Source organism: Columba livia, chromosome 1 (assembly GCF_036013475.1).
Source record: "Columba livia isolate bColLiv1 breed racing homer chromosome 1, bColLiv1.pat.W.v2, whole genome shotgun sequence".
Classification (NCBI taxonomy): domain Eukaryota; kingdom Metazoa; phylum Chordata; class Aves; order Columbiformes; family Columbidae; genus Columba; species Columba livia.
The window spans coordinates 95,210,457-95,231,402 of record NC_088602.1 but is presented as its reverse complement, the minus strand read 5'-3'; the positions used below and the strand labels follow the sequence as shown (position 1 = coordinate 95,231,402).

Sequence of the window (20,946 nt, the reverse complement as noted above, 5' to 3'; positions counted from 1 at the left end):
TGACTTGAAATTCTAATAGAATGTTTCAAATAGTCCCAAACAAAGATGTTCAGATGACAGACCTGAAAGACTTTAGCAATAGATGAGAATAGGAATTTTTTTAGCATTGTATTCTGTCTATTCTGACATTGGTAATGTTCAGACCTATTCACAAGGGCACAAAAGACAGAAAAACTGATTGCAGTAATGCATACTTTTGAGCAATGAGGCCACTGAATAGTGCACTTCATGTGAACCTGTAGAAGGAATTGAGGTATAATTTCACTGTTCCCTAAGTTCTTAGAAACTTTCTCTGGGCTTTTTATGGGGGAAGAGGAGAGAAGCAAAGGAAGCTTGATTTCTATATCTATTCTCTGATAAGACACAAAGGACAACACTAAAGTAAAATAACTTTGTTACAGACATTTGATCTTTTAACTTCTTCCTCTTCTGTTGGTTTAGACCTTTCTTGTTTTCATTCTGGAGTGATGTAATCGCTAGTTATTTCAAGAGGTTAGGGGATTAACTTTAAGACACTAGCAATTTGAACTCTGAAAGGCATGATACCTCACACACTTGAGACCATCACAGGCACTGGTCATACACTGCAGCATAAAAAGCTAATTTCAACATTTCTTTTCATGTATGCAGTACCTTGGCTGACTTTACGACAATATCACAGATCTCTTGATGTAGTTTAGGAAATGAATACCAGATAAGAAATTGTCTTGCTGTTGCCCTAGCAGTTCACCATGGTAAATCTAATGGGGAACACTGCCTCCTAAGTGATACAATTCTTCCAATGACTATCAAATTTAATGTAGCCAGACAAAAAAAAAAAAAAAAAAAAATACAGTAGTCTGTCCTTACATCTTGGGAAATTAGATCATAATGATTGGTACCTCAGGTGCAATACTGTTCATTTTGTTTGTTTGTTTGTTTTTCCCATTAGGTTACAATTTCAAACTCAAAAATTCTTCCCACAAAAAGCAGATTTCCAGCTCTGTCACTTTTGATTGGCCTATAGCTTTTGTTAATTATTTGACTTCCTTGAAGGGATTCTACTGTCTTTCTGGCACTGCCAAGGCCATTGGTAGTCAGAAATCTCAAACAGTGACTGTGAGTACTTGCATAAACATGTGGCACATATGAAAAGTGCCAGTAGGCCAAACTGCTGCTGCAGTTTCTGTATCTGTGATACAGCTTCATCCTGCATTTGCTCCACAAAGCAGATGCATCGGAGCAGTGCAAGTTGCAGTGTGAAAACTGATCTGTAGCACGTGCAAAGCACACATGTCAGTGTGGCTCATATCTATTGGTCTGGAGTTGCCAAAATTGACTACGAAGTGTCCTGCCTACTTCAGCATGCCCTGGCCTTGACGAGACATTTAAAAAAAAGGTTAATATCCTGTCCTTATATGCTAAGCCCAGAATGTCAAAGGTGAGGTTTGTATGTCAGACCTGAACAATTCTCAAGGTTCTGCTATTGTAGCCAGAAGTCAGCATTGCCATGGTGTTTTTTTAGATGGCTATGTATTATTTTCTTTCATAACTGCATAGTGATTTTATCTAACATATTAACAGACAGTTAAAAGTGGCCTGTTGCTTCAAAATATTGGTTTTGCTGTCTTTCCCTTTTATAGATTCCAAAGTTAAGGTGCTGAGTTTTCAGACACTTATGTTTGAGTCAGAGAAATACAAAATAAGCCCAGCTTGCGCACTAGAGGTTTGAAGTGCTCTGAAGTATGAAATTATAAGGGGGTTAATTAATATCAGTGCCTACATCTCCTTATTAATAATTCAGTTTCTCATGACATCAGTATACTTATTTCTTATCCAAAGAAACAGAGGGATAACTATTGCCACTTTCAACATCACGAGTCCTTTGTTTGTTCTCACTTCTGCTACAAGCTTCCTGGGTCACCTCAAATCAGCCACCCGGAGGGTGATTCAGAAGAGATGATACGCAATAAGTGGTTACTTGGTATTTTGTTTCCTCCATGTTCAGTTCTGAAGACATAATTATCAATTTCCTCATGAGCTTTTCTGAGATGATAATCTCTGTGGTATCAAAGTGTTTCAGAAACAATGCATTCATTTTTAAAACCCACCTGGGTGATCAGGAGCATATTGGCAAATAGCAGCTGAGGCACAGACTGAACTTTAAAGTATCCACAAATGTTTGTTTGTTCAACTTCAGAAGCCCACAGCTTGATTTTTGCAGTTTACTTGTTATATAGCATGTTCAAAGCTCTATTTCCATTAAAATGATGTTGCTTCTGAGAGTACGTTTTCCTTCTTCAGATCACTCACATCACCCAGCTGAGCAAACTCCTGGGAAATACAAATTTAGTAAAATTACCTGAGAGATCTGTGACAAAGGTGGATGCAGAAATTGACCAGTATCTGTCTGCATTATGCATAAAACTGGACTTTTTTTTTGTAGTCTTCTGCCACATTTACTGACCACTTTCCAAACTCTCCAGTATATGAAGCATCCTTGTTCTGTCTTGAACAAAGACTTGTTAAAAGCAGCATCCAAATACAGATACGTAACAATATGAGCATGTAATTAAATACAAGAGGCTGAACATAACATAGAGAATTTTGAGATTTACGAACATCCAAATGAAAGCAAAATCTCGAGGACATTCTTCAGAAATCACTGTAAGATCTCAGGAGAACAGAAAGATTATTGACAACAACTTCAAAATGAAATCCTGGCTGCCTGAGAGCCCAAGAGTTGGGCCTTGTAGAGCCTTGCTGTGCAGCCTCCCATGTGGCAGGCTGTCAGAAAACCAAAAGCTTGGGAGCTGGGCAGTTACACGCTATTTGACCTTAGGTCAGTGATTTCTTTGCATTATTGACCGGAAGAATCAATTAAACACCACACAAAATCAGTTGTCTCATTTTTTAGTAATAACTGGTACCCTTGTCTGCATAGCCACCTACCTCAGAGATCTGTAGACTCCAGGTAATTCTGTCCCACAGAAATGTGACATGCCACCCCTTATCATCCCTTGCCTGTCCTTTGTCTCTGTTTTAAAAACTGCATCTTGGAAGCTAGCAGTCCCATAAACTGGCTGGTGGGACCTGAGTAGATAAGCTGCCAGGAAAATATGCAGGTTTCTGCTTGCCAGACATAGCTCTGTTGGAACTGTGCCTGAGCCCTAACAGAGCTTTCTGGAAATCAGGCCATCTTGACATTATTATTTTTATATTTAGACAAATAAATTGGCCAGTCCTCAGTTCTGACAAAAAAAAAAACAATGAAAACTATTCACCCTGCAATGCATACCTAATGGGGAGGAGGCTACAAATGTACTTACAAGCTTAATTTCTGGGATTTTATACCTGTTGACCACTTGCCTTTGTAACTGTAATAATACTCTTTCAACATGTTTTGCTTTGGCCTGTGTTAAATGCAATTTTCTTTTTAGCTTTTTTAAAAAATTATTTATTTATTTGTAAAGTAAACTGAACCTCTTTTCCTTCCCCTCCTCCAAACTGGAAATAGAAGTTACTGCCATCCTCAGAAGTAATCATTGAGATTAGCCTTGCTAAGGATACTGCATAGGTCTTTGCCAAGAACAGAATTATTCTTAACAGTGCTAGTTTCTTACTCTGTATTTGGCCCAGATGTAGTGGTTTGCCAGTGGGGTTCGTATACATCTACTGACAGCAGAGGACTGCTGAAGTCAGACATCCTAAGGAGAAGAATATTCTGTAGAATATGTAGAGTTTTGTGTTAATTCCTCCTAAGTATGAACTGTCCTCCTCAATTTTCTCCAGCTCATCTTTGCCCAAGCTGTCAGTCACTGGAAAATTTCTTTTCTGGATCTGATAACTGTGGTGGTTTTGTCTATTTATTTATTTGCTTTTGCTCAGACTGCAAATTGTGGTCACACTTGTGAGTACTTTTCGTAAGGACAGCAAGAATGTCTGATACTAGTGCCATCACCTACAAAACCTGAAATCCATGCTGCTAACAGTAGGGCAGACGGGACTTCTCAGATTCTCAGATTTTTCTTTACTTTTACAGTAGGATCAATATATATACTGCATCCCTGTTTTTCCACTCTCCCACCTTGTTCTTGGAAATGGCCAAACAGGTGTAGCTGAAACTTTCCAGCTGAAACAACTCAGTCTGAGCCAGACACCTGGCCTGGAAAAATACTATCTAAACAGAAGTCAAACTGCAAGCAAACAAAAATAGCCTTATAATGAGAAGTGTTGGCAAATAAAGAAAGAGGTTATATTACCTATCCTACCTGTAAGTTTCATATTTACATTGAAAAACAACCCTTCAAGTGGCATGATGGTAAAATAATAATAACAGTATCTCTTCTACAGCATTTTAGGAGATCTCAAAGCATTTTAAAAACAGAAATGAGTCATTATCTGCTTTTTTTTTATTATGTAATTTATAGTAATAGTTTTTCCAGTTGCAGTAAAAGCCATCAGTAGTAAGTGATAATTTTCTTTTCATCAGTCTCATGGGACACACTTCTCATGTAAACAGCCTGCTGCTATTCACACTTCTCCAACAGAAATTAATTGGAAAAGAAACCCCTGAGAGGGAAGGGTGCAGCATCATTAAAATAAAAATTGCGGCGTTCAAAAGGACTGTTTCTGATCTTGTAAAGCTTATGTATCTCATTGATTTAGAAGGTTTCTCATTGCCTTATGTCAAAGTAATAGCACTTCACCTGTTGTGAACAATGTAACAGAATTGCACCAGATTGTTTCTTTTTAGAAAACAAGAAAACCAAACATGGGTTATTTCTACATAATTTTGTGTTGCAATTATTTGAATAGATTCTCCTCATCTTTCCTGGGAAGTATCTAGATTTTTCTAATATATAAGTTGTTGGCCAATTTGCATTGCAGATTAGTTCAGGGAGGGCTGGTTTAGATAGTTAAAAATATGCAGGCACAAAAGGGGAAAAAACATCAGGGGAAAACTTTCAAAGTTTCTTGGGACCATGGGGCATGCCATCATCAATCTATTTGCTGGTCTGTTTATGCTTTAGTCTGTGTCATGGATTATGGCAAGTGTGAATTCAGTTTCGTGCACATATCTAAGACATAACTTATTTGTCCTACTGACTGAATCTTGCCAATAATTTGAGTCAGAAAAAACTTCTGGTCTTGATGTCCTTCAGATACTTCTTTCATTGTATTACTTCCTTCCTTTCTTTCACTCTCCCATGCAATATTTTTGTGCATCCCTCCAAGCTTGTTGCAACTTCTTCAGGAAGAAATATTAATATCTCTAAAAGTGACTGGAGTTGTCATATGCAGGAATCACGCAAGAGCCATATGGTGAAGATGGATGAGAATGTCCAGTCACACAAAAGATCCTGCAAAAATCCACTTAACAGTCATTGTTGGGTCACATGATGGGCATGGGGACTTGTTATGGGGAGCAAGCAGCGGCAGCGGTCTGATTTAAGGAATGTTCACTTTGGTAGTGATATCTCCCATGTTAAAACCCCAGCATTTAACCCTTGAAAGTACCTGAACAAAAGACTGAAACAGTCTGGTATTCAATTTGTGAGACTGGACAGGTCTGTGTAAATTTTTTGCCATTCAACACACAACAACTCAAGGTTAGCCTTACCTTAAAATAGCTCACTTACATTCTTTAAAAGCTCCCAAGTGTCATGTGGATGCTGCAGTCAAGTGTCTTATTTTATAGCAGTACACTTAGTACTGTCCTCCTAAAGACTTCACCTCTGACACTGCAGATAATGGTCACCCAAAAATGTACGTTAAAGTTGTTTCATTACAAACCTAATCTTCAAGATAAGGAATTAGTATATACAAATATAAGCCTTTTAACTTAAATCTAAAATAAAACTCACTAGGTTTGTTCATGGTCTTATATATTTCAAACACAATTTAAGTTGGTGTACGGATATGTTTATTTATGAATTATGTAAACAGTATGATATGAACCTTAATACTTGAATAAGAGCCTCAGCAAAGGAGTTCAAGAGTATCTGTATGTCATGCTTGGGTTTATCAAAAGCTAGCCCACTTCTCTCTCTTAAAATGCGGCTTTATTTACTTCGGTTCTGGAAGAAAGCATTTTCTTGCTTTTGTATGTATTTTGTCAATTATATTTGAAATACTTTCTTACGCATTTGTTAAATTTTTTCTTAACTTTTTAAGCACTTTACTGCATCAAGTTAGTGTGAGCTATTAGCAGTGTATGTGTAAGCGCATATAGTAAGTACAAATATAAAGCGAGACTGTGTGCATGCACATGGCAGTGTGGGTCTGGAGTATGCTGGCCTAATTTCAAATCATTATGCATAATAAACAGCATGGAAAAACAAGACAGGATCAACCCTATGGAAACTGAAGGATGGTATAAAAACAGCTGCTTATGTATAGTCCTGGGATAAAGGTGAAAGGGCAGCTAGTGTGAAACAGGTCAAACTACTCATGGGAATGATTTTCAGAGCCAGAGTTGGTTCAGTTAAAGTTCTCTCTCATCTAAATCTGGAACTTTTGGATACAGTGATTGTTGGCTTCAACTTTTCACAGTAGTACCTGAGGACAAAGATACCTTTAGATCATCTAGGGGCTAAAAAACGGCAATAGCTCTGGACCAGGTTCCAAAAGCATAGTAAAAATAAGTGCTTCTGGATACATAGCCTACAAGTGAGGCTTTTTCTCAGGAGGCACTTGAACAATGAAGATAACTGCTTGTTGTGTTAATATACTCTTGCAGCTTCTATCTTATCTTTAAATTAGTAAAGGGGTTTTTTTTGTTTGTTTGGTTGGTTGGTTGGTTGGTTGTTGTTGTTTTTTGTTTTGTTTTTTCTTTTAAAAAGAAATAGCAAATGCATCTCCTTGGACAGGGAACTGAGCTTCCCACCATTCTATGTTTGCAGGGTGCTCCATATGATAAGGGCATGAACTTTTCCTCTCACAATGGAGGCAGAAAGGACGTGGTTCAACAGGTAGATGAGAATGACATAAAAGCACTCGGTTTCTACACAACATTTTACATCCTTTCTTATTTCAGAAAACCTCCCAGAACAGCATCAGGAACCCTGTGAGCTTCCAGTATTGCATTGAAGGAGAGAGAAGTGGGGACTAAGGCGAAGGGTGAAGCTTCTTTCTTAAGCTCCCCTGGGGAATACACACCACAGCGTTTGTTGCCACACTTGGCAACAGCTCCTGACAAATTACCACAGCTTGTTGTGGTAAGATATTGAAGATGTTGGAATACAGGCTTAATTTTGGTAACTAATGAACCTACAAATAGAGGGAAATGTTGTGCAACAGCAGAGGTATTGCAAGATTAGTTTGGTTCTTTTTTTTTTTTTTTCCCATGCATACAGTCAGAATGTCCTGAAGAATATAATGGTATTCTCTCTTTTCAAGACAGGATACATTAACACACAATGAGGGAACATGGTATGAGGCTGGGCTCAGTACATGCCGTTAGCAGATAGTTCGATGAATGACATGCTCTACTGACTAGGCTCGGTATATACAGGAAAGAAGCAGAAGAATCCAGTGCTTCAGTGACTGTGTGCAATTGCTCAGACCATCATCCACAAGGAATGGAGCTGTTTAGGAGAAACAACCAATGGCTGAGAAAATTTACAAGTGACTGGACCGTGACTAGGGTTTTTGCAGAGACTAAACAGTTTTGGCTTTTGCACTCCCAGTGCATGAAATCTAGAGTCACATGGCTGCCTTAAGAGGGTACATAGTTGTGTGGTTACCACTGAGCATCAGCCGATGTACCTGTGTTGTGAGTATTCATTGCCAAAAGTATTTTATATTGTAGGCTCAGCTTCTGCAACAGTTCTGTTGCAAGAAAATGCATTAGGGAACCATTTCTAAAGGCGGAGCAGAGGTTGACTTTCATTTTACAGTGCAGAGCCACAGTAGAGGAACACTGTGTTCACAAGGCTGCTGCAGGAGACAGGCTATCTGCAGGATACTCTGTTTTAGTGAATCATCTCAGCAGTTTCTTCCAACATAACTCCCATGGAATGGAGGGCAAGAAATTAAGGATGTCCCTCTGCTAATGGAGAGCGGCGTGGAAATCCTTTTGCCCTCCTTTACTGTAATCTCCCAGAGGCAAAAGAGACCTTGCTAGGGCACAAAAACATAATTTAAATCTTCCTACATTAGCACTAATGAGGCTGGCCCATGCTCCTCTTCTTAAATAGACACTTAATTCAAGCACTCATCAATAAAGCATTCCCAAGACACTGAGCATCACTGCCATGCAGCAGAGATTTTCAGTCTTTCGCCTGCTGTGGGTAGATGAAGAAACATCCCTTCCACGTACACAAGCATGCATACACATACAGCCCTCTGTCTATATAGTCAACATGTAGCAGCTTATATACTGAATACCATAATTTCACCAAAAAAAAATCAAATGCAAGCTCAAGAATATTCTTCAACACATTTTGAAATATTTTAAATAAATTTTAAGTATATCTGTCCTACTGTTACATTTTTCCTCTTAGAGATAAAGTAGTATACATACCTTTTATATTTCCAGTGCTTTTTGGCAATCCTACAGATTTAGTTTACAAAAAAAAAAAAAAAAGAAAGCACCACCACATGCTGGTTAATCAAGCTTGTTTTATTTTGTCAGAGATATAGATCAACTCTTTACTTCAGAGATAGATATAAGTGTATATAGCAACCTTTGTATTTCAGAAATTACTCATCTGACTTCAGGTGTGTTTTAGTCTATGTTTTTAATAAGTGATTTTTTGTGATTGTTCCCTTCTTCAACTACCTTTTCAGTCCATTATTTTAAATACTGTAACTGAAAAAACATTGTTTCATACTTCAAAGTTATTGCTAGACTATTTACTTTTTTTAAGAACAGATTTTAAATTACACACTGGTTTTCAAAACAAGCTCCTTGTCAGGACTGCAAGCTGCTGCAGGTTGAATATACATTATATTTCATGAAGCAGAAAGAAATGTTGATTTCCTCTGTATCTGAAAGACCTGAGTAGAGGGAAAATGTGCTGTCTGTAAGTATTTTAGCCTATTTCTGAAGTGCTCTGCAGGCTGCTACTTAAATTTTAGAGTTGGTAAATGCAGTCTTGCAGATCAATACTTTCTGAAAAATACTTCAGTGTGACCTAATCTTGCTCCCTGTTTTCTTCATCAGCAAGACAGAGAGAGAGGATGCACATAATAATCATTGAGCAATATGTTGTCTGACTTGTGATATCATTTTGGTTATGAAAGATTGGTTCAAATTTGTTATACGCTCAGCAGAATATACAGAAGCAATTTGCTACCCTGTTGTGAATTTTAGCGTATCTTTCAGTGATGATGCCCAAGATTAAGAGAAGGGTTTGGGTAGAAATGCACTAGCCAACACAGTAAGCGAGGAGGAGAGAGGGGCACCTGGCATTTAGCAGATATTTGCACTCATCAAGGGGAAAGATTATGTCAAAACCTTTTGACAGCCTCATTCTAAAAATTTCTCATTCCCACTTATAAACCTCTTGTCAATAAATGCTAAGAAAAATCTGGCCTTTTACTGAAATACGTCGTGTGAATGCACTAGCTATGCTAAGGTGATTACAGGAGACAGGTAGGCATTTTGCCTCACTTTGTGACAGTGGGTCACCAAATGAAAAACCAGTTAATTTCCAGTGCTCAGTGTTCGAATAAACATAGTAATTCATATCACGTTTCTTTTTTCTGCATGCCTAATCTACCAGATTTTCAAAACACAACAGGACAGGTTTTAGTGATTTGCAGATCAGGAAAAGGTATTACACGGTGTGAGAAAAATTGATTGCAGCAGCACTTCTCACAGCTGCAGAGAGCAAGGCGCTCTCAGAAGAAGCCAGAGAAAGCCTGTAAGGATGGGTTGTGATACCCTGCACCTGATGTTACCTCTCTGTGGCAAGCTGTGCATGGTCATAACTTTTCCTGATCAAATAGCATCATGGCTATGCCAGAAACAGTGGAGTTAATGCTGAGGGAGCTGGGTCTCTTTAGCTTGGAGAAGAGGAGACTGAGGAGTCACCTCATTAATGTTTACAGATATATAAAGGGTGAGTGTCACGAGGATGGAGCGAGGCTCTTCTCAGTGACAACCAATGATAGGACGAGGGGGATTGGGTGCAAACTGGAACACAAAAGCTTCCACTTAAATTTGAGAAGAAACTTCTTCTCAGTGAGGGTGACAGAGCACTGGAACAGGCTGCCCAGGGGGGTTGTGGAGTCTTCCTACTCTGGAGGCATTCAAAACCCGCCTGGACACCTTCCTGTGTAACCTCATCTAGGTGTTCCTACTCTGGCAGGGGGATTGGACTAGATGATCCTTCGAGGTCCCTTCCAATCCCTAACATTCTGTGATTCTGTGGTTTGTGCACAATGATATGCACATACACAAGTATTTGAACACGCCTTTGAATGACGCCTTTGCCCTTTGCACGGTTTGGTGTCGCTTCCTTAATGATAAACTTTCTTACTCCTGATGGACAAGCAGCCAACACATGAAAGAATCAGAAGGAATACACTGAACTACCATAGTAATGGTCACTAATACCTATACCTGCATCCGAGAAATAGGACACTGGTGAAAATGCTGTTGGGGAAGTCAGTGGGCTGGTATACATTTCAACCACTTTGAAGAGTTTTTCTGCTTCTTTTCTGCTTTAGTTCTGGGGAAAACACAGGACTTGCTAAAGGGAGAAAGGACAAAAGAAATACAATTACATAAAGCCACCAGCTCCATTTTCTTCTGAAGCTAGCTAATATACAGCAGTATAAATGTTCTGCTGTGGGTATCCTTCAATCTTTCCAGTTAAAGATGTTCCAATATACTACAGAGTACATATAAATAATCTCTCAGGCAAGAGTAGGAAAATACACTCCTATGTTTAAGACACATAACCTCTAGGAACCTTCTCTTTTGATAAATGAGCATTTGAGTACTGCTTGCAAAGTTGGTTTTATAATCTTTTCAGGAGTGATTGATAGAAACCAGTATTAGATCCATGCCCTGGCTGTTAGAGTGTTCCCCTAAGGAGCAGATGTCAGCTCCTTCATCTGGGTGGGTATTTGATTCTCATTTTAGCAAATTACTAGTAAATCTTGCATCCACAACTTGGAGAGACTGAGGCATGCCCATTAATCCCTGCTTTGTTTATTGAAACCAACTCACTGTTTCCTTTGTTTTTATTAGAAACATCTAAAACCAAAATGTTTTCTAAGAAGTGAAATTCTTCAATATGGTAGAAAATATGAGTATTTCTTTCATGTGGTTTATTGTTGTTTTGGTTTGTTTGCCTTTTTTTTTTGGTGGGGGAGGTCAGCCACAGAATAATAAGTAAAAAAAAAAAAAAAAAAGAAAAAATATTTGCCAAGCCAAATATGCTGACCAGGAACTAAATACCAGCTTGATAGTTTATGCGTTGTAGTGGCCCTTTGTTCAGAAATCAGTTTTATCTTAATTTGCTGCACTAGAAGTACTGCATATGTGTTTCACTTCATACCTCTACCCAATCTCACTAAGAATTGTGATTTGAAACAGCAAGAAATAAGTGCAGTTACAGAAGAGCAGTTAGAGAAGTTTACACTCCCTTTCATCATGTTCCAGAGGCAAAGCGGGAGCCTCTTCCAGGTTTATTCTGTAACCCTAAGTAAGGCCACGTTGAGCTCTTCCTGGAGTGTCCAGGCAAGACCACTGGTCAAAGACCCGGAGAGTCACCAGGTGGCAGTGTGATTTCTTAAGAGGTATTCAGTACTCTTGCAGGAATCTGCCAGTGGTGTCTGGTGTCTCTAGAAGCCAGGGATTTCACTGTATGTGATCTCTGCTTATGCATTGAGTAGTCAAGGAAAAAAAGGTATTTGCAAAACACATGGTTTCTTTAGCTAAACAGTGCTCTATGGCTATTGAAGGTGGTGATTTTCCATATCCATCACTGCACATCTGTTCCATTGTGTTATTTTCAGAAATGAGACTGCAACTGCAATAGCTCCTCTTTCCTCTTTTGTTTCAGTTCCCCCTTTTATTCAGCCTTTTGAGTTTCCAAGATTCTCCATTGGGCAACGGGTCTTCATTCCCTGTGTGGTGGTGTCCGGAGATTTGCCCATCACAATCACCTGGCAGAAGGACGGCAGGCCCATCCCAGCGAGCCTCGGGGTGACGATTGACAACATTGACTTCACCAGCTCCTTAAGGATTTCTAATCTTTCACTGATGCATAATGGGAATTATACCTGTATAGCTAGAAATGATGCAGCAGCTGTGGAACACCAAAGCCAATTAATTGTGAGAGGTAAGTAGATGTAATTAGTTTGAAGGGCACCAATTAAATGGAATTCATCAGTATTTTGTAATGACATCTGTTTGATGGGAAGTATAAAACCCAGGAAAATATGGTAATCCCTCTTTTCGTAATAGAGAGCACACAGAGCAATGAAGCACAGAAACTAATATGTCTTTTCTATCTAAAAGTCTCAAAACTAATCAACAACACTGGAGTACATGGGGTGAATGGGGGAGGCACAGGACCGACTTCCTGGAAAATTTTGTGAGGCACAAGTCCATTCATTGGAATCAAACCTTTGAAATGGTATCAAATTCTTCTCTGTGATTGCTGTAGCCTGATTGTTCACTTTTTTTTTTTCTAGATCAGTCTCTCATATAATATTATGTCAATTAAAAAAGCAAAGCATTGATGTTGGCTTCAGAGGGAAAAGATTCCTCTGTTACCATGCTGGTGTTCTTTTTCTTATTTGTGTTTATTATACACTTAGCATGATTTATTTGCTCATGCTGACTTCACAACATTTTGCTTTGAAATAGAGATTAATATAGTTTCGGTAAGTAAACACTTTTATCTGGAAAAGATCTTTTAGAAAGATACCTTGCCTTCAATAGCTTTTACCTTTCATGTCACACCTTAGCCAAGTTCCCTAGAGATTATGCCTTCTGATACATTTTCAAACTTACTGTGCAAAACTTCAACAAAACTAAATGGTTTCCTCTTTTTTGTTTTTGGAAGCTTTTCAAGGTGTTTTAAATTTTCTTTTTCTTTTTTTTATTTTTTTTTAGATAAAATATTTATACTCTTCCCTCTTCACCATCTCCTTCTCGCTACCAAGCCATTAGACTCCTCAGAGGACGGTGGCACATGCTGTAGTATTGCAAGCGACTGTGGTTATTTCTGCCTGTTGCAGATCACTACATGTTATATCCCTTCATAAGTTTATTGAGATAAATCTTAAAACCATTAAAGATTTTTGCCATCGTTTCCAGGCTTTTTGTCTCCCTTAAAAAATCAACTGAAGCAAAACTTTCTGAACAACTCTTCATTTTAAGTCAATTATTTCCACTGTCCAAAGGGTACCTTTAATGGATTATTCCTTAGTTTTCCACTTATAGAATGTGCATACTTATTTTTTTATGCTAACATTACCAAAACTCAGCAGCAAATAGCCCCAACACTTTTTCACAAGTTTTAATATTAATATAATTGTAATTATTAAAAAAGACTGCTTTTAATCTTGTGTTATTCAGTATAGATGTTTACTACTTTCTCCATCTATCCAGCAATTCTTAAATTAAGTGGTTTAATTAACTACATGCATGTAATTATTCTTTTTCTAAGCTGTTCTGTTAGATTTGAAACCTATCCATCATCCTAATAGTAAAAGATTTTCCTTCGCTTCCTTTAGAAGGAAAAGTTGACAACCTCCCATCACAACAGACAGTCCACTAGCTATGCCTGCCCTATGCAGAATTGCTGTATCTGATAACAGTTAAGATTGTACCTGATTTGCAATTATACTCAGTGTTTGAAGTGACGGTATTTAATCACTTTAGCAACTCTGTATAGGTTCCTGCAGGCACTTCATCAAAACAGGGTTGATAGGATGATCTTCAGAAACAGAGGAAAAAAAAAAGTTGACACAGGTAGTACCACTGAAAACTGTCTCTCTGCAAACACTGTTTTTTTTCATCACTGAGATCCATGAGGTTATCACAGCTCAAGTGAGCCCACATGTGGGTATTTCTGCTCTGATGGTAACAAGTACTGCCTTTCCCCCTAAATGTGTCCCTGGTCTCCCTGCCTTGCCTGGACTGCAACATCCCTGCCTCCTGCTGTCAGTGGGCAAATCCTCTTCTGGACACAACTGCTTCTTGCTGCCTTGTTTGGCATTAATTTATTTTCCCACCATGTTCAGGGGAGGAGTTTTGGGGAGCCTGCTCTCGTGCCCTTTTTGCACCACTGACACCAACACCTCCATTTTCCCCTTGTGTGTTGCTGCTCTAATTGCACATCCTGATGAGGGCTCTGACCCAGCAGTGGGATGACAGGTCTTGGGTACGTGTGGCTGAAGGGCATCCTTATAAACCCGTGGGCACGACAGAGGGTAGCTTTTCACTCTCTCTTACCCAGAGGCTTGAAGCCTCTAGAGTCCTGGTCTTGTGACTTGTAAGGGCTGAGGTTATGAGGGCTACTTCATTCTTACTCTCTTGCTTATCTGCCTGCCCAACTAGTGCTCTGCAGCAGCCTTATTTAAGCCTCTCTCCTATCTCCTCTTTCTGTATCAGTTTAGATGGTGACGTCTTAATCAATTTTGCTAATGCATCTGGGATAATAGTTCTCATTCAGAGGGGAAAGGATAAATACATTATGATGTTTGACCTGAATTTTCTGCCAAAACCCTGTACCCTCTTTCCCTCGTAATGAACTGCTTCAGCTGTCTCATCCCACTCAGGTCAGAAGACAGACAGCCATCAGAGAGTCATCACTGATCACCACTCATCTGCATCCCACCTGACCTATACACATTTAAGTGAAGACTTGGTTTTCAGCTGCCTGCTTTTAATCCAGGATTTCTGATCTCTCCTCATATTTTTGTTCATAGGTGCCATATAGCCGAAACATAATATTTTTCTAAATCAAGTAAGTGTTTATTCTCCAAATAAAGGGAGAAGAAATGGTACTTAAAATCCTCTTGTTTCTAATCTGTATTGTGTGATGATTTCTCAGCAGTGTGCTTTAAACTTAAATGCTGTCTTTCCTAAATGTCAAGGGATGTATTCTGGGAATCTTATTTATGTGAAGTGTGTGCATTTTGATAGGAGAGTAGACAGTGAATCGGAGAAGAAAGTAAAGGAAAATATGACTGTTCCCCACAAAGGTCCTTTTTCCTTATTTATAATCTCCTTGTATTCATTTAAAAATTAGACTGAAAAATTATGAAAGCTATCATGTTTCCAAAATAAGTGGGAGTCCATTTTGTGGTACATGGGTAGATGCAGAAGTAGAATCTAAATCTAGTCCGTTCTTAAGATGAATGAAGAAACTCAGGTCAGCTCCTTATTCTTACATTTTAACTACAAGTGAGTACACAAATTTCTTCAGAATCATCCAACAACATCAACTCTTTGGCTTTATAATTTGAGATTTTTTTGTCTCAATACTTTCTCTGTGAAATTGCATGTGTCTGCTACTTTTTGACATTCATATTTTTCTGTCAAGTTTTAAGTCTGGTAAATGTATTTTCTATATTCTTCCTACAAATATTATTTTCTAAATGCAAGCTGTATCTTCATTTTGCCAGGACTATTAAATGGTAAAAGAAAAACAGGCATTGGTCTCTTAAAATCTGTGGACATCTTACAGTAAATCTTCACTGATTTTCCTGTTATTTTGTGCTCCATAAAAGCAACCAAGTGGCAATAAGGAGCCCTAAAAGTACCTGGCCAGCAAGGCTGGATTCTCCCTGGATTCTCTGCTTTAAATCAGAGGAAAATGACAGTTTTTCACAGGGCTTCCTTGCAGAGAATCACGCAGGAGATGGATGGAAGGCTCCTGCTGAAAGCAAGTGAGAGGAGAAAGTTTTTGAGCATCTGTGCAACCCTGGGTAAGAAGATCTTAGGGCAACCTCAGTTCTCTCTGCCATGGGTTTCTTGGTGAGGACCTGGAAATGAGACAGTCACACACTCTACCCATAGATCTGCCAGTACTTCTCTCCACAATTTATTGACCAATTTCAGACAAATCAGAAAAGAGGCAAAATGCCTCCAGTGGAGCTGAAAGCCTGAAAACTTAATGAAAAGAGATGATTGATCACAAACACCTTTACTGAGTGCAATACTAATCATTGAAGACTCTACTCAGGTAAACCCTTCTACAAACACAAGAAATGCTCCAACTGGAGTCTGTACTGAACTACAAGATACAGATCTACAGAAAAGCAGGCTTGGTTATTCCTAATGTTTATGGAATATCTTTTATAAGTTCATTAATTAGCCACTGGGAGAAGCCTACAACCTTCACTGCAGCTAGGGACTGCAGGTAGGCAGTGCAGGGGAGAGAAAACACAGTTTTCCTTCTCAAAATATTGTGCTCTGCCAGAAGCCAGTCTGCAGTTCCTCTGGAAATGCCTCAAAAATTCGCAGACTAGAAAGGTTTCTCCAAAGCTCATAAATCATTATTATTTTGATTATTTTATGTCTTGTCACACTCCTGGTCTGCTAGGAATGCTTTTAGGAAAAAGGAAATAATAGGAACCTGTCATGGAAGCCATTCGTGGAAATTAGGAAAATATCTTCTCTGTCAACTACTTATATCATCATGTGAAATTAATTAAGGCATTACTCACTATGGCTGTCTTTTGAAGAGTGATTAAAAATCTATATACACTTTATCATGTGTAATTAATTTCTGTACGGTTTCCTAAAATGACAATTAAATAATTATAAAATAAAAGCAGCGGAGGAGAATTTAACTTGTAACCAAAATGAAAAAGCTCATAAATGTATTATGAGTTCAAAATTTTTCAGAAAAGAGATTTCAAAGATACTAGTGGGTGCATAAATCATGATTTTAAAATTCCTGTTAGTGACTGCATCATAAGTTAAAATTGAGATAAGGTCTTCAAATACCTAATAACCTCCCATTTAGTAAGTTAAGTGTAAATGTGTTTTCATTTTACACTTGCCAGGAAAGTTGACTATCATTAGATAGTTAGGCATCCAATGAGGAGTCCCTGAGCCTTGAATCTTCCAGATAGGAAGTGAGTATCATTCTGTTTTCTTGATGTTTGGTGGTAGTGGTGCTGTTGTGATGCAGCAAATTCACTATGTGATAGAAGAGAAGGGGGAAAAGATTTATGGTTGTAGCTGGTGTCAAAACCAATTTACTTTCTTTGCTGGTGTTTACACTGTGCCTTTGAAGATTATTATTGAATGATTCACATCCTATTTAATGTTCTCATTAGACAAACCTGATCAACACAAACCACTAGGCACTGTCTCATTTTGCAAAAGTACCTCATTTTTTTTCTCGAACTGTATAGCAAATGGATTCACTAAACCAGTTAAATCAAACCCTTAGGTCCAACGACCAAATTTAATAACTGTTCATCTTTGCTAAAGTACAGTGTTTAATCATCTCATTCATTAATACATCAATGGTTGCTTTGGCTGATTAGATTTCTTCCATCATTTTGACAGGATGATCTAAATGTAAAGTACAAATATTCCATGTAAAAATGAAATGTATTCTGGGCCAATGCCATAGATTATTTTTTAACTCACTCCAGTAGCCCATCGGAGGAGCTCCTCTTCAGAATTGCTCTCCAGTGTGAGATTAATTGCTGTTCTTGGGAGCCAGAAGCATTTACGTAGATTTGAAGTCCAGAAAGGAGTGTGTGAGTTTATCACCTGGTCCCTGGCATAAAGAGGAGTCAGAAAGGTTTCTTGGATTTACATAAAGCAAAAGGAAATCAAGGAACGTTATCACACACTCATAAATTTATTTTAGCTAGTAGCTTGTAAAGGTCATCATTGCAAGCAGCCATGACGCTAGCAAGCAGTATTTTCTTAGGGTACCAACTCCTGTTACATCATCTTCTCTGAATTGTTTCACACAAGGAGATAATAAAAGAATTTTCTTTCCATTAAAATTGCACGATGACATTCATGTTATCTTCAAAATCCTGTTCTGATTGCTCTCATCCTTTATTTTCCCTTTGTGAGAGACATAGGCTGCTAGTCACAATATTGACAGAAAACACCTTTTTTAACGTCCTTTGAGTTCAGCCATTAAATAGTTTGCATCTGTCAACTTACTGCACTTACACTAAACAATTCAACAGTTCATTTCTGGTCACAGATCTGTGGGATGCATTAAATGAAAGATCCTAACAGAAACTCACTGTGAAAGTAATTTTAAATACTGTCCTTTATGGGCTCAAGGGACTGTGTCGCTGAAACTAAGGTGATAATGAAAGTAGAACTGTTTTGTCATATTTGTGAGCTATTTCAGAGTGTTTCCCTTCTAGAGGGTGAGAGGAGGCACACACCTTTGCAGCTAGAGAGAGAGGAAGAGAACTAATTGCTTTATTTTCTTCATTACCTCTACTTAGGCATATCAGGCAAATTAACTTTGTTAAATAATTACTTAGAAATTTTTCTTTAAGGGTTAATTAATTCCTATAAAATAATGAATAAGTGAATGCAGCTTTATAATCTAAAGCTAAGTATCAAAATCTAGATCAAGTAGTTAACTGCATTGTCTGCCAAAATGTGGTAGCACATAGCAGTGAACAAGTTATTAATTTGAAATAAAATTGAGAAGCAAACTATCAGTGAGGAGGAAAAATGTAAAGGTCTTGTCTGTTTGCTTTTTAATAATTTTTATAAGAAGAAAAATCCTTTGGTTTTACCTAGACAGCAATATAGAAAGAATTGAAAGGTCATTGAATAAGTAATTTTGTTCTGCTATAGTGTCTTTTCTGATATCTACTGGCAATCTTAAGACTAGGTGTCAAGGGTTCATGTCTTCAAAATCGGAGCAGCACCTGGCATTTTTATAACTAAACTTAAAGGAAGGCCAAAGTTTACTAAATGTAGAAATTGTTTCTATTACTGGATGTGGGCAGAGGTTTTGCAAACTAAGGTTGAGACATACTTAATTTATGGAGCAACATAAGGAAGCCATGTGGTTGCTAATCATACACCTGGTTCTGGAGCATATACAGCAAAACTGAATTTTCACAGTTCCTGCTGTAGTATCATTCTGTGCTAAAAATAATCATTACAATTAAGAATAACAATAATATCTGAGAAAAAAAATATGTTTATATATATATATATGCATATCCAAAATATACTGAAATCATAAGGATGAAAAGCCATATGCAGAGCTTGTCAATGCTAAAGACACAACACAGCAAGAATATCTGCACGAGCTCATTAAAGATGTGGAAGGATGCATTTTCAAATAAATGCTCAAACAAAATTTATACTTGGCATCCATCCTTTTTTGTCTATATATGGCCAAAATGATTAGACAAAAAAGTTATTTTAACAGATAGCTTTAATACAAATAGTAAAGGCTGATTGCCTTTATTCCAGACTAGGCAATCTCGCTTAACTTTTCTAGAACTCTCTGCATACATCTACCCATTTAATATACTAATATAATTTTTTCCTGAAAAATTGGCACTTTCTGACAGTGTCATCCGCAGAAAATGAAGTATACAAAGAAAATGTTTTTCAAAGACAAGTGAAATAAAACAAAGAAATTATAGAAGTTTTGTGTTGTAAAGTGGGTTTAAAAAAATATTGCACGCTTCACGCGTTTCAGTGGTAGAGGAGGCCAGTAATTATCAATCACTCCATTGCATCATTTGTAATCATTCACCTGTAAGACTGATACAACTGAGATGTTTTTGTGGTTTCTTTTTTTTTTTTTTTTCGATCTATGCTGTTTATGGATAAGCAGCGTGTAATTAATTTTTCAGAAGTTGTGAATACAAATTTACTTACAGTTATTGAGTTGAAACACGCTGATGCCACCGTGCTGAGTGATAAAATCAAATCTATTTGTGCAACTAATTGCACCTGCTTTGGAAAATAAATACTTGGGACTCCTTTTGTGTTTGGTGATAAAATGAACACAGAACAGTGAGAAAAGAGTTACTGAACCAAATGTCTTCTGTGAACAGATAATTAGAAGAGGGTGGGTGATTGCCCAGAGCTGCTGTTTCTGGGATTTCATGTTGGATGCTCACCTATCATGAATTAACATAACATATGATATATATATGTCAGTGTGGCAGAACTGTTTGGAAAGCTGAAATATTTGATAGCAGTAAATATATCTTCTAGTACAAAATAGCGTCTAATGCTGTTAGTTCCTTCAATTTCTTCTAGCCACATTTCAAACAGCAGTGAAGCTTCTTCGTACATAGTTAGGCGATAACTTTGCATAATAGCTATAGGATTCAATAAGCAAAAGGTCAAGCTAAAGGGATTTTTTTCTCTCCAGAAGATTGTTTTCCTCTTTTAAAAAACAGTTGTGTCTATGAAGGTGGAAAGAGAAAACTGGAGGGGAGTCTGGATTATGGAGGCACAGGGAGGAAGGTTCAAGCCATTGTCAGGAGGGTTGTCTGCACCTGGAGATTATCTGTAGATGCCTCCAACTTTCATCAGTCTTGTCCATACCAACACCAGCAAGCTAAGTTTCTGTTTAAGAAGAACTTGAGACTCTCTGGTATAATGGGAGGTGCTATTTGCATAAACTATGAGAGTGTTCATACTTTGAAGTCATATAATATAGCATTGGTACTTCTTCCGTGCTTCAGCCACACCTCTTTTCTGATGCATAAGTAGTAGTGTATTCATGGCCATTTGTCACGGAGGCACCCCGAAGTTAATTTAAGGGACAACAAGGTCCAAAAACAACTTTTATTAAACCGGTGAGAAACAGGGTTTTAGCACTCCAAAAGTGACTTAAATAAAGGTTCGGATATCAGTTGAGGAAAATTATGGAGGCAGCAACTAATACAACAGGTGGTCCACAGTGTGCATGCACGTGGCTTCACCCAAAACAATGCCGGAGCCGTCCCTGAGTCCCGGAGAAATACACACTTGCCTAAACATGGTGCAGGATTATTTTTAAAGAGATACACGCACTC

General features: G+C 38.0%; 1 protein-coding gene across 6 annotated transcripts in view; it reads left to right on the top strand.

Annotated features, from left to right (window-relative positions):
• Positions 1-20,946, top strand: part of DSCAM (DS cell adhesion molecule) — a 491,184-nt gene that overhangs the window by 316,652 nt on the left and 153,586 nt on the right. For all 6 annotated transcript variants that reach the window (XM_065068401.1, XM_065068387.1, XM_065068394.1 and 3 more), the window contains one exon: positions 12,003-12,281. In XM_065068401.1, the coding sequence (XP_064924473.1) occupies positions 12,003-12,281 (279 nt within the window). The remainder of the gene's footprint in view (positions 1-12,002; positions 12,282-20,946) is intronic.